Source organism: Cuculus canorus, chromosome 15, assembly GCF_017976375.1.
Source record: "Cuculus canorus isolate bCucCan1 chromosome 15, bCucCan1.pri, whole genome shotgun sequence".
NCBI lineage: Eukaryota > Metazoa > Chordata > Aves > Cuculiformes > Cuculidae > Cuculus > Cuculus canorus.
The window spans coordinates 16972907-16987511 of NC_071415.1; the positions used below are offsets into that span (position 1 = coordinate 16972907).

Here is a 14605-nt window from a genome sequence, read left to right on the forward strand (position 1 = left end):
CATCTCGGGGCAGGAGAGAACCTGAAGGAGTCTCCAGACAGGGTTGGATAAACTTGAAAAGTAAATGTTCTTTAAGGATTTACACGGTTCTTTGTCTAAAACTAGTAAATACACCCACTACTTTCGTAAGATGGGATGTCTTTTTAGAAGGGCATCCAATTCACTGCTGAATTGTGAAAGAAAAATACTATTGCCTTCGCTTCAAAGACTTTGTCCTTTCAATATTTTCCAGTGAATAAGTGTTCCTCCCAAGAGCGACTCAGATCTGTATGACAGGAAACAGGCACTCCCGGCACAGTTCCAAAGGAGCATTCCATCTGCTCCAAGTGGGGTTGATTTTTTTAAATTAATTTAGTTGAAGATGTAACATTTCCTTCCCCAAATCACCCAAGCTGGTTACATTTGACCCCAGCCCTGTCATCCAGCCCTGCACAATCGCTGTCCCTCCCGAGAGTCACAGCAAAGAGATTTTTGTAGACTTTACTAACAATTTAATTTTTCCCTGGAGAAGATCTTGCAATTTAAGGGGAGTAAACCTTATATACCACATCAAAACTTTTTTTTAGACGCAGCCCCGACCTTTATAAAGAGTCTAACAACAAGCACTTAATCCTTCTGCGTAGTCACAAGTTGAGGTCTGGCCTCTTCCTTCAGTGGGGCAGAGGATGCCATTTTGAGCTGGTTTTGGCTTAACCAGCTACAAAACCCTCCTGTGTAATCACACTCCTGTAACCAAAGTTTGGTTCTTTGCGATTCTGGCTATGTTTTCAGACAAAGTGCATAAACCTGTCCTTTAAAGGGATTCTAGCTTTAGAAGCAAAACTCTGTTCACACAACCGCAAGCAGCCCTGAACACATACAAGAGCTTCTTTCCAAGCAACAATACAGAAGTTCTTTGAATGGACTTTGTGCTGCATGGAGCTACAACTGATAAAGATACCAGGAGACTAAGATAGCGTTAAAGATTTGTTAATGTTTAACTGCTTATAATTCAGTTACCATTTGCCATTTAGTATTAGCCTTCCTTATTTTGAAGGTTACGTGAAATAGTAACTGGTTTACATTTTCAAAAAGAAAGGACTATAGCTTACAATAGTTATCACTGCTCCACTGGAAGTACTTTTCATCTCCTTGTTTCAACACACCTTACTACTAGTTAACACTCCAGTGCTTATCCAAGAAGAACATCCTCCTCTACTGGCGTGTCAGCTCCTGCATTTCATTTTTAAAACAAACATACTGTCCACAGTTATAAATTTTTGAATTCCATGCAGTTGTTGAGTGAAGTTGCAACAGCAAACGTCATTCTAGCTACGTTCTTATACAACAATCATTAAGTATTGATATTGGATTTAAAATTAATTATATTGTAATCTACAATGAATGCAAAGCCCTGCTTAATTCACTCCGGTAATTACGATTGCAACACTGGATCACAAAATTTTTTTTCACCAGTCTAAGTACGTGAATGGCTATGCAAAAAAGTTTCAGCTCAATTTATAGCTGCTACTAATCATTCCGCTTATTTAGCATTTCATATCATAATTCAGTTTACAAGTGAACTTGGGGAATGAGAAAAAGCAGTTCTCTGTTCAGAACAAAAAATGAAAAAAATCTTGCAAATGACACTGAAACAGTGATCTACAGGCTTTAAGGGAGGGTTTTGTTTGCTTTTTTTTAATCAGCCCATTGTAACAATGGTGTCATATTGCAGTTCCTCTAAAACGAGGAAACAATTTTACACACCTGAAAACAACAGTTAGTAAAGAAGAAATGACATTACAGACCTTCAATTTTAGTGTTCATCTAACTTGGCTGAAAAACTGAGAGCATTTGGAAAACATTTGAAAATTAGAATACACATAGAAAAGTAAGAAATTACTCCAGTTACCTACATGAGAAAACTGAAAGCCATTTCAAGAGTTCACAATGAAGTACAGCCACCATACTCTTAGTAAACATTTTCCTTAAACTCACATCTAGTATTCGATAAGGTGTGGCATAAAACCAACAGTAGATGAAAATGTTAAGACCCACACGTACTTGCTAAAGGTGGACTCAAACCCTTAACATCAGTTCAAAACGAGTAACTCATGAGGAATTTCTCCACACAAGAATTTTAGGTATCATTAACTTTAATATACATCTTTTCCCAGCTGCTACTTCTTGGTTACATCTAAATGTAAATCCGGTAATATTTATAAAGCACTAGAATATCTGTGAGTCACGAGGGGTTTTTTGGTGGTGTCCATCCCCCTTCTCCTGCTTCAGCACTAGGAAAATAATTCCTAACATCACTATACAAAAAAATGCCTCTTCTTGGAGTCATCACATGACATCATTTACAACTATGAAGAATGTACTGGTATGCCAACATCACTATTTTTACTTATCTAATTATAAAATCTCAATTTCCAAGTTATTCCAAAATAAAGATGATACTTTACAAGATTCACTGTAAATTGTATATTTACACTATAAACAACTTCTACTGCATTTGCAACTTTGCATCAATAGTTTAACAAAGATATTTTAAAAGCACCCTTACAAACAAAAGTATTGCACTGGCATCATAAAAATTCACAGTAAGTTTGACTTCCAGACCTCGGTAAAACAGTGCAAGAGCTTTTTATCCAAACATTCCCAGGATATTAAAAATTTTAAAATTCTATATCACATGCCACAGTGATTTTTCCGTCAATCACATTTCTTTTTTAGTTCTCAATCATTAAGAGATCTAATTTATGTTTTGAAATGGTGAAAAAAAAGAACCACAAAAAACCTATCCAGTCCAACACTGAAATAGGTGTGTTTGGCAGAGATATGGCTCTATGTGTCCATTTTATCCAGAGTCCACAGTAGTTGCAGAGATTATTCCATAATGAGAGAATCCTATTGCTTTGAGTAGGGAATTCTCTTTCCATAATTTGCAGCACTTCCCCCACTTATAGAGGCAGTAACTTCAATAGTTGTGTCTTCAACAGACCCTGAAGATAATACATTAAGAAAAGGTTACTTCAAAATAGTCTTAAAGGAAAAGTCATATAAAATTCTAAACCGTTTTTTTAAGTCATTCTTTGAAGTATTTTTCCTCATGTTTAATACCCACTTGGACCCAAATAAAAGATTCATCAACTCAACAGCTCATCTCCAACGATGATCAAGCACAAATGTCTCAATAAAGGCATCAGAATACAGCATGCAAGTAATTTGTTCTCAGGATGTTATCTCAACTGCCAATCACTGTGCCCCAGGTCTTTCTGAGCCAAGTATATTATTTTGTCTTCTGTTATATCTCTTCTGTTTCTTCCTCTGGCTTTCTCAATGAGTAAATTTTTATCTGTCACGCTTCTCCGTGCCAAATAGTCCCATACTTCACATGACAACTCATGGGCTCCTGTTTAGTCTTGACAGAGGCCTTCCCTATGTAGCAGGCCACTTACGACTATATAGCCTTCTAGAACATTTTTATACGCTGCATCTCTATTTTAAGATAGAAAAATGGGAACAGCATACAATATCCATTCATTATTTCAGAAAGTTATTAATAGCAAGACCAAGAAAATTATCTATGTGGCAAAAATGCATAAATACTTTCCGTAAGCAAACTTCCTTATTAATGTTCAGTTTCCAAACACATACACTCAGGAAGCTCTTCTAATGGGCAGTATTGAGGGGAGTACTGTTGGGTTTTTTTGGTGTTGTCGTTCATAGTTGTGGTGGTTTGGGTTGTTTTTGTGGTGGTGGTTTTGCCCCTCCTCTCTCTTGACAATATCTGCCCAAACGTGTTTAACCCGTTTGGTTATGTTCATAAATATCTCCAGGTGGGGAGAGGTTTAGCCTATCAGTATGGGATTGATCCAATTCAGACAATCATTTATCAAAAAACAGAAAGCACGTCAGATGAGCTTTCTTCAAAAGGGACACCCCAATTTATCTTTGGAGGTGCAACCACTTGTTATCTTTTCTATTAAGCAATAGTTATCTATACTGCATCTCCCTACTGTTAGGACTTCCTCTCAAGAAAGGTCTGCAGCTTTCACGAACGAAAACTACTTCCGCATGAACTTTTCTGTAAGCCAAAAGTACCTTCAAGATTTAGTTTCACAGCTCAGCAGAAAAAGCTGACTCTGTACACAGCGAATCAAACTGCAGGATGTTCAGAACCCTTGAACAGTTCGGACACTTAGTGCAAAATTGTTTGCACAGTTCCTTCAGAAAAGCATTTCACACAAAAGTGAAAGCTTGACTTTTTTCATTGTCAGGGCACTAAGCATGCTTTTTTTCCTAAAATATGACTTATTTTTCCAAACATGACTTATTGATGAACACACCAGGGATGTTCTGAAAGCTTGATGATCTTCAAAAGCCAGACACAGGCGCTACCTTTGCACACTGGCTACCAGAACACCTTTTTCAGATGCTGAGGTTCAAGACACCCGGTTGAACTATCGATTGAGTTTATGACTTCCAAACCATTAGCTACAACTCCACCCAGAGGTTAAATATAACCAAAAAAAAAAAAAAAAAAGAAACCCTGACTTCTTGTTCCCCAAGAAAGAAGCATTTCACACTGCTAAAGAGGGAGCTTCCCCTCACAAGATCTCATGGAGGCGGTGGTTGACGGCCGTTTCTTTGCCCCACGCTTCTGGCAGCGGACAGAGCCCCGCTCAGCTCTCTCGGTGCCCGCTCTGCCCCTTCGCTCCAGCCTCCCCATCCCTGGATGCCCGCAGGACGCGCCTCCCCTGCCCGGTAGCATTCCCTCTCAGAGAATCATAGAGTAGTTTGGGTTGGAAGGGACCTCAAAGCCCATCCAGTTCCACCCCCTGCCACGGGCAGGGACACCTCCCACTGGATCAGGGCCCAAGGCCCATCCACCCTGGCCTGGAACCCCTCCAGGGATGGGGCAGCCACAGCTTCCCTGGGCAGCCTGGGCCAGGGCCTCAGCGCTTCCATCATGAAGAAATTCCTCCTTATGTCCAGTCTAAATCTGCCGCTCCCGTCCCCGGGTCCTGTCCCCCCAACCCCTGTGAACAGCCCCTCCCCGGCTCTCCTGTAGCCCCTTCAGGCACTGAAGCTGCTCTGGGGTCTCCCGGGAGCCTCCTCTTCTCCAGCTGAGCACCCCCAGCTCTCTCAGCCTGTCCTAGGGAGGTGCTCCAGCCCTCGGATCACCTTTGGAGCCTCCCTCGAGCCTCTCACTCGCTCTCCCTTCTCCCCCGGCCGTTCCGGAGGCGCAGCCGGCACCGCGCGGTGGAAGGGCCGCCCCGCCGCCCCCCGTGCCTCACCTGCCCGGCTCGGCGGGGCGGCCCCGCAGCTCCATCTCGGCGCGGGGTCGCGGCGCGGGGCCGAAGGCGGCGGAGAGGCGGAGGCTCAGCCCGTGCACCAGCCCCCGCAGCAGGCTGTCCCCGCGCCCCTTGCCCGCCGACAGCCCCACGTCGTCGCGCAGCTCCTCGGGCGGCACCTCCAGGTTGCCCGCGTACCAGAACACCCACCAGATGAGGCTGAGGAAGATGCCGATGCCGCCCGCGTAGATGAGCAGGTCGGAGAAGAACACGTCGGCGAACACGCCGGCCAGCAGCACCGCCAGCCCCAGCGCGTCGAACGCCAGCGCCAGCCAGAACGCGGCCACGCAGCGCCCCAGCCCGCCGGGGGCCGCCATCGCGGGGCACCGCCGCCTCGGGCCGCACCTGCGGGCACGGACCGGCGAGGAGGGGCCGCACCTGCGGCGAGGCGGGGCTGAACCGGGACAGCCGCACCTGCGGCGAGGCGGGGCTGAACCGGGACAGCCGCACCTGCGGCGAGGCGGGGCTGAACCGGGACAGCCGCACCTGCGGCGAGGCGGGGCTGAACCGGGACAGCCGCACCTGCGGCGAGGCGGGGCTGAACCGGGACAGCCGCACCTGCGGCGAGGCGGGGCATAACGGGGGAGCCGCACCTGCGGGGAGGGACCGGGGAGGAGAGGCTGAACATGGGGCCGTGGCCACACGAGGGCGCGCGTGCGGCGCGGGGTAAATAGTGAAGGGGCGTGGCTAAGCCTACGAGGAGGGCGTGGTTAAACCTCTGGCGGGGCTGCGCCTGCGGGGGACGGGGTAAACCTGCCGGGAGGCGTGCCTAAACCGGGGGAGGTGGCTAACGCTCAAGGGGCGGTGCTAATCATGGAGGCGTGGCTAATATACAGGGGGGTGGTTACGTGTGGGCGTGGGGAAATGGGGCGGGGCTTAACTGAGAACGTGATTTATCAGGTGGGGCGGGGCTACTCGGGGGCGGGGCTCAGGCTGCAGGCGGGCTCGCCTGAGGCAGCTCGGCGCGGGCGCTGAGGGCAGGGCCGGGGGAGACCGCATCCCACCGGGACGTCTGTCTCGAGAGCAATTACCGTACAGAGAAGCCGATCCAGCTTTTTTGTTTTAAAGTTTAAAGGTAGCTTCAATACTTCTGCCTCACGTCATAGAATCCTAGGACGGTTCGGGTTGGAAGGGAGCCTACAGCCCATCCAGCCCCACCCCCTGCCACGGGCGCGGACACCTCCCACGGTAATATTAACTTTCTAAACGTTTTCCCTCTCAAAAAATTAAGTGAAAGAAGCAAACGCACCAGTTATCGCCGTCCGAGGTCCATATACCTGCTTAGTCTGTGGTTTATTCCATTAGAACAGCTCTTAGGAAGCCAAATTGGTTTTCGGATTAAGCTTTTATCCTGACAGCAGAATTCTAATAACCGTGTACAGTCCTAAAAGAAATAATCATGGCCGTTCTGCTCCACGTGAGGGTGAGAAGTCAGATCTAATTATGACAGAGTAACAAATACTAAGGTAATTTAAAATGGAAATCAGTATTAAGAATCTCAACTCGGATTGTTCGGGTAAAGAGCTGTTAAAGTCACAGTTCTAACCCTGTTGCATTGTTAGGATGTGGACCAAAATTCCCCCTCCCTTGAGCCCAAGATGTAAATAACACCTACAAAATGACTTTGTGTTTTTATCTTATCATCCTTCCTGCCAAGGCTTTCATTTTATAGCATTCAGACACTTGCTTTATTATTACCTATTATTCTTCCCAGTAATCTTAAATTTAAGAGCTAATCTGAAATTGTCAGTTAAGATCTAATAGGGATCATTGAGTCAGACTTGCTTTTTTTGGCTAAGATTTGTTTCTTGAACAAAAATGTTTGTGGTAGATAAGAACAAGAGGCTATAGGTTATAGAAAGTTGACACCACAGAGCAAGCCTAATCTTCTCATGTTCTTTAGGGAATTTTTTTACCAGTTTTAATTTAGCACCCAATTAGTTTCTAGGTAGCAAATCTATTGATATAAAGATGTCCTAAATAGCAGATGGGGTAAGTTGTTTTAAACTCTCCAAAGGAGGCTGGTTCCACAGTTGATTAATCTTATCTCTTTTTCTTGTTTCAGATGGACATAAGAACACTATTGCAATGAGCATGCAGGGATACCCTTGATTGTCCTGGTAGCAGAATTTAAGGCCCAAAAGTGAAGGTAAGGAGATATTGCTTGATTTCATGAAATATAAAGTGATAAAACTGAAATCATGCAAAAGCAACAACAAACCACAAATAACCTAGGTAAAAAATGTTAAGCAGTACATTAAGGTTCAAACTGCTAACTTAAATATCTGGAATACAATTGATAAATGTCAACTTGTTTTCATTATATTGAACAATTGAAAAAAAAACAGTAGCAGCTATGTCACAGGCTGTTGGTTTGCATGCTTCTTGCTTCAATCCATTTCTGTTCCTGTACTAAGCTATGCTGCACAAAGATGTTACTTACGCGCTACTTCTCAGCTTTTTTTTCCTGGAATAGTCCCCTCCCTACCACCCTTTGACACTTGATGAATTTGAGTGCTTTTAGTTTGGGCCAGGAAAAGATAAAAGGTAAGAATCAGAGCCACTTAAGACCATGAGTTTATTTGTTCCAGATCCTCAGTTAGAAGGAAATATGAATTAATTACAGGTCTTGGTGAAAAAAACCTCTTGGAATCAGATTTTCTTAAGAATATATTTTACATCAATGTATTTGTTTACTAAAAAGACACCACTGAATGATTATATAAAATGGACTACAAAAGACAACATTCATGCTGACTGTGGCCTGTGCACTTTCTTGGGTATTTGCTTTGGTGTTTTTGAAGACTTCTTGGCCGACTGTATGGATTTGCCAGCTTTGGGTGTTGCAAAAGACTTGGCTCCAGGCTTTTTGGGAGTCTTTTTAATCTCTTTTATTGCCTCTTTCGGCATGCTAAGCTGCTTGGCTTGTTTCTGTTTCGGTGACGTCTTCAAGTCTGCACTCTCTTCTGTAACTTTATGTTTTGGTTTTGGAGTCTCCACAGCTCCAAGCTGTTTCTTTCTCTTACCAAGGGGTGTTTTAGTTTTCTTGCCCAGGTTGTCATCTTTTTCTGATCTTCGTTCCATTTTCTGTATTGAAGACACACAAAAAAATTACCCTTCTATTTAAGAAACACCTTTACTGTTTTTCAAGAAGAAACAATGAACACCAATAAATGACAAACGCTTTCTATTGATTGAACTGTACTCTAGCCCAAATTATCTGTTCACACTTCAGTCTGGAGGAATAAAGGAAATAAACAAATAACTAAGAGGAATAAACAAAAAACTAAGTTATGAAAATAATGATACTTTTGGCCAGTCAGGTCACTGGCCTCTGCTGGCAGAGCTTTAAACCAGTCATTGCCCCATTTCCAGCCTTAACAGACTGCACAGAGATCAGCTCTGTTAGAAATACAGCTGTACACATACAAACTGACTGCGCTCTTACCTGTGCAGTAGGCCTAGTATTCCCTAAAGTTCCTCAGGTATTTCCAAGCGGACCTCTTAAAAGAAGGCTGCTATCAGAATAATTCATACAATTCCACTCTAGCTGTATCTACCCCAGGGCTCTGACACTCGCATCACGTGAGCTAATGCAGGCCTGTTGCGTGAGTGCAGCTTGAAGCAAGCTGTGTGAATTTTTTTGCAGGCACGCACATAATCCTAGTTTTAGTTTGGGCATTCCTGAAAAGGTACAGCATTAAAGGATATGCTCCAATCACAAATGCAGTATAAGGCAGCTGACTTTGTAACTGGTGTTGTTTTTTTCATCCAAATATCTTTCCTAGATACTTGTTAAATGGTCTGGTTGTTCTGCAGCCATGTAAATTACATGATCCACGTTATCTCCACTATTGGCAACAGTAAGTCTATACAGTACTCAGGCAGGCTGCTAGCTATCAGTTTCTATTATGGAATTGTTAATTTTCATATTACTATCCTTGGGCATGTTACTTGTTTTATCCTCAAATTTTGCACTCCAGGCACAATATGATACATTAAAACACATTAAAATTTAATTTTGCAAGTGTTTTTGAATTAAAAAATATTTTATTTATTTGACTAAGCCGTTTCTCAATCATTTACCCTTTCTTCTGACTTCAGGCTTATTATTCAACCTAGATAAAATTGCTGCTATTCAGGAAAATACGTAAAAGAACAATAACCACTATCTTCCTTTGTCTGTAAGATAACTAAAAAATTATTTAAAAAGAAAATCAAAACAAAAATCTCAAAACTAACCAGCTCCCTAAGGCACCTTCCCCATACACTCAACTCTTGCTTTCATGATGTATTCACAAAAATCCTAGTTCATTTGAAAAGTGTTAACACTCACTGTTCCTTACAGAGCAATGGGCAATTAAAAAAGTTCAAAATCTTTATTTTTAACTGAAATGTGAATTTCTTCACATTATTAAACAATTACCTGCAGCTCAGCTAAGATAGTTGTTTGTATAGGCACCAGCTGTGGAATTTCTTCATCATCACGATCACCTGGTTCTTTGAGGCCTTTCTCTTTTATCGCAAGCTCCTGGGTAGCAGCAGCATTAATTCCAGTTGTTGAAGAGGCCTGACTTGAATTAATTTTTTTAGCTGCCTTCTTCGGTTTCTTATTCTTTCCCTTCTAGAATTAATTGGAAGAATATCTCAGAAACTCTCCATAACATTTCTAAATGTATAATAGTTGTTTTAATACGGTTAAAATTAAGACAGTCTAGCAACATTAAATACTATTGTTCAATAGACCCACACTGGTCAACCGTATGTAAAACATGAAAAGATGCATTACTTTCAGAAGTTTACTATAAATACCTCATAAGTAAATGACAATAATGTCAAGATTACATTCTTTAAGTTGAATGTATATATGCTCAAAATTTATTTTACACAAATGAACGCAATAAGCAGAACTTAGTACAAAAGAAATAGCTGATTATTTCCTTTTTTAAAATGTAGGTCACTCCCCATATATACACAAATATATGCGCTTGTGAATTATTCAGATGCCACTGATTAGCCAACAATGGATGCATAGTCTGAGTCCATCTGTATGTTAAGGAGTATATTTTCAGAAGGCAAATATGAATAAACAATACAAACAAAAGTTATAAGAATCTCACCCCGCCCACAGTGTAGGACTAGAAATGCTTAACCTCAGTATGATTTATCACAGCGTTCCCATAATTTTGTTTGTATTACTGAGTATTTGAAGCACTCAAGAGTCAGGAGCACCTAACCCATTTGCAATCTTAAATGCCTGGGATCAACTGCTAAAACATTTAAACCAAACACATCAGACACTAATGCATAAAAGGAAGCCAAAGAAGTAGTTGTTCCAATTTACTATTATAGAAAGTTTGAGGAATTTTGGTTTTACCTTTACATTATTTTTTTTGAGAGGTGGCTGCTTGTCAAGCTCATCCAAGTTGGAGATATTTGCAGTATAAATTGGAAGTGCAACCGATTTAAGTGTTTTGAGGTGAAGAATTTTTACGTTTTTCCAATTCTGCAACAACAAAACCAGTACATTATGTAAAACCGACAAGGCTGAATGATGAACTGCTTGGCATCAATGCAATCAATCAGCAGTACCTTTGGTAATTTCTTAGCAATCACCTCAGCTGCTGCAATGATATTATCCAGTATCTCATCAGCTTTCATTCCAGTGTGACCTATACGTGCTGTACTGTAAAGAAGCAGAGTAGTATTTATATGTGGGCAAATAAACATACTTCAAGTTACCTGTCTTTAGGCATATCCAGAAATGAAAAAAGCCTAATTATCTCCAATTATCTTAACTTTCAGAGAGAATGTCTGGCTATTGCAGAAGCCTTTTGTAATAACAGAATAGAATTACCTCTATTAACCCTTCCATATTTGGATGTACAGCTTCTGCCTTATATTGTAAGGTACCAATTTAGATCCTTTTGGATGCACGATAAATGGGAAAAGTCCTACAAGAATATAATATTTTGGAAGTAGTTTTTATCTAATTCAACACTAATATTTTTCTAAGATTATACATGCTGTTGGACAATTCCTTAGGCATAAGAAAAAAGACAAACAGTAAAACTTCACAGTAAAACCTATTATTAAGTAGATTTACTGATTTCTTTATACAGCTTGAGGTTCAAAATGGCCTGTATCTGGAATGCTGACCCTTTAGCCTCTTTTAATCACATATTAATGTAATCAAACCAACTAATTTAAAATTTCTACAGCTAAACTACAACCATCCTTCAAGTGAAGTATTTATCTACTCATACTTACTAACAGCACCCTTTGTTGGTAACTGGGAGTGTAGTCCCCTGGATATGTTTTTGTAGTTCCTTAGCGAGATTTTTGGCTTTCAGGTTTACAGATAAAGGTGCCCTAAAAAGGAACGGGGTGGGATTAAAAAAATATTAAACCCCCCAAACCAAAAAAAACCACCCCAAACTCTCCCACCCCCCTACCCCCTGAAACTTTACTAAGAATCAAATCTTAAAAAAGATAATGCAAAATGGATATACCGAATGTAGAGACCTACTTTTTCCTTGCATAAAAGTGTTTTCCTAGATGTGAGGGCAAGAGCCTTCTGATCCGGTCATCAGAAAGAAAGAGATCAAATCTGTTCAGGAGGCGACGCTTTGCTTCAAATAGTTTGTACTCCTTTTTGAGAGTTTTGTATGAGATGATCTGCAATGCAAGTAACAGTTTAGTCCCCACCACTGAAAACACACCCAAGAATACTTCTTAGAACAGCACAGAACTCACTTGTTTAACTGATTTTCTTACCCTGCTGCATTACTTTAGAATACTGAAGACAAACAATAGAAAAAGGATACAGTGCTTTTTGTTTTAAGAAGCAAACAATATGGATCTCTTGCATAGTAACTGCAAATCACAAAATGGAATTTGAGTGCATGGTAGTATCTAAATCAAGGTTAAATACAACATTACCTTCTAGTTCTATTGCTAGAAACATAAACAATCCAACTCAGCTGCAAAGAACTCGAATATTGTTTTACGAGTCTTCCCATTCCGCTACTCAAAAGAAATATTAAGCATTTATCCAACAATGACATCTGACTGCTAAAGATCCCAATTCAAACTGAAGAAGTTTTTCTAAAATGCAGTCTGATGGTCAGAAAAATCTTACTAGAGATCGTTAACTCAGAACCACTGAGATTAGAATGTTAAACAGCAGGAAACAACTTTCCCTTTTTGCTGGTAGAAGAGGAAAGAAGTGACAGCGCTGTACTACACCATCATGCATCTCTCTCACCTGGCTCACGCTTCTGATCCCATTCTGGATTAAAAGTTTCTTGTACAGATTTTCAGTCTGTTCTGCTGACAAATTTGGTTCATCCTTTGTGAACAGGCAAACCTCAGCTGTTTCTGGTCGAATGCCATGGGGCAGTGGTCTACAACAAGAACAGGAGATGGCCAGGGAATGACTAACAGAGGAAACAGACATTTTTCCAGAACTAGGTCCTTTAATAAGAACTCCAGGCAAGCTACGTGTCTGCATTCTGGCCTTTGTAAACTCCTAAACATCCTCAGCACAACCTATACTTTTTACAACCTGTAAGAGTTAAACAGTTTTATACCATAGCTCCAGACACATCTGTCCTGGCAGATACCGGTACCACCAGGCGCTGGAGGAGGACAAGGCCCACCCAGTCTCCTCTTTTTACGCTGTGGCTGCACTCACAAGGCAAGTCTTTGTAGCGCAGGGGCCCGGGTAAAGGAGGGAAACTTTCACAGCATGGCTACAGCTTAAAAGAAAAATTAAAACTCCTTATCGGGTATCGCAAGAAGGAGCAGGGAACCTCCTCGGGGTTTGGTGGTGAGTTAATACAAAGAAGCTGAAGTGGAAGAGTCTGGTATGTGTCTCCTCCAGAAAGTGAACAGGCCTAGAACGTGTTGTAATTTTTTCTTATATTTGCCAGTATTTTTACCGCTTCCAAAGCTGTTTCGGAAGGAATGCATGCTGCTCCCCCTCTCCACCATATGCCCAAAAACTTCACTTCCGGAGACGGAAGTTGTATCTTTTCAGGTGGAATTTGTAGCCCCAAACTTTCTAAGCGAACAATCACCTTTGTCCGAGTCAATCCTACCGATTTCTTTTCCGGAGCTTCAGGGTCGATGGCAGCAACCGCCGAGCCGGGGGCGGTCGCGCCCTCGAACCCTCTGCTCCGAGCGGGCAGGGGTGCCCGGCTCCCCGGCCCTCCCGGCCCCCGGGGCTCTCTTACATTTTGATGAGCTGCGGCACCCGCGGGACCTTCCAGACCGTCACCATCAGCTGCACGTTCTCGCTGTCGCCGAGGAGCGGCGCGCCCCGCTTGGCCTTGCTCCTGCCGAAAGCCAGCAGCGCCTCCACCGCCTTCTTCACCTGCAGCGGCGGCAGCAAATCAAACTCAGCCTTAGAAAGCGAACACCCTTCATCACGGCCGAGCGGCGACCTCCGTCACTCGTGCAACGAGGCAGAGGCTCTTACCGAATATAGTTCCCGCTATACGTTTCCCCAGAAATCTACGCATATTCTATTACTTTCCAAGGTCTAATTTGAACATTATGAAGCTTCGCAGCAGTCAAAACTCTTGGCTGCACTGTAGCTTCAAGCAGAGCCCCGCGCTGTGCCGCGCTCCCCCTCTCGCCCCCGGCGGTACCTGCGCGCGGTCCAGGTGCTCGCGGCCCCCCGCCATGGCTCCGCCGGCACCACGTGCAGCCGCCGCGCCTGCGCACGCGCCACTTCCGGGGCGGCACCGCCTCCCCCCGAAACCGCGTTCCGAGAAGATTGGTTCCGCGGGTCTGCCGGGGAGGGGCTGAACCTTCCGCTGCAAAAGAATCCTGGAAAATGGAAGTTTTCATTTTCTGTTGTGTGATTTGCACAAGCGAACAAAATAAATGAAACTGGCTAAGAAAAAAGAAAAGCTATCCTTTGCTGCCCTGTAGTCCTATAAGTATTGATTAGAGAAATTCCTGCCAGGCTAGGGACGTGCGGAGCAGCCCAACGGGGCACTCGCTGGAACCTCTCCAGCACTGGTAGAACGTTTGCATATGGTACCCGCGTAATCTGACAGTTGTATTAGCAGAGGCTTTTCGTATTTTAGAGCAATCTTGTTTTAATAAAACATCAACATGTCATTGTGACTTGTTAAACAAAAAAGAACAAGTCAGATGACTGGGACAGCTCTGAAAATAAGCCGGGCCGGTCTTGTAAGGGGGGATTGAACGGTATGTTTGTAGCCTGACTGCTCTGGGTCAGCCCAGCGTTA

At 43.0% G+C, this 14605-nt stretch overlaps 2 protein-coding genes across 2 annotated transcripts; both read right to left on the reverse strand.

The window, feature by feature from the left end:
• Positions 1–204: 204 nt before the first annotated feature.
• Positions 205–6008, reverse strand: LOC128853732 (transmembrane protein 238-like). Its single transcript, XM_054080788.1, has 2 exons — positions 5286–6008; positions 205–2987 (listed from the first exon to the last, which is right to left on the reverse strand). The coding sequence occupies exons 1-2, from the start codon at positions 5657–5659 to the stop codon at positions 2978–2980; spliced, it is 384 nt and encodes a 127-aa protein (XP_053936763.1). The 5' UTR covers positions 5660–6008; the 3' UTR covers positions 205–2977.
• A 1937-nt stretch (positions 6009–7945) lies between these two features.
• RSL1D1 (ribosomal L1 domain containing 1) lies at positions 7946–14103 on the reverse strand. Its single transcript, XM_009560319.2, has 9 exons — positions 13997–14103; positions 13580–13719; positions 12610–12748; positions 11872–12020; positions 11613–11714; positions 10935–11028; positions 10720–10848; positions 9769–9966; positions 7946–8429 (listed from the first exon to the last, which is right to left on the reverse strand). The coding sequence occupies exons 1-9, from the start codon at positions 14030–14032 to the stop codon at positions 8091–8093; spliced, it is 1326 nt and encodes a 441-aa protein (XP_009558614.1). The 5' UTR covers positions 14033–14103; the 3' UTR covers positions 7946–8090.
• Positions 14104–14605: the final 502 nt, after the last annotated feature.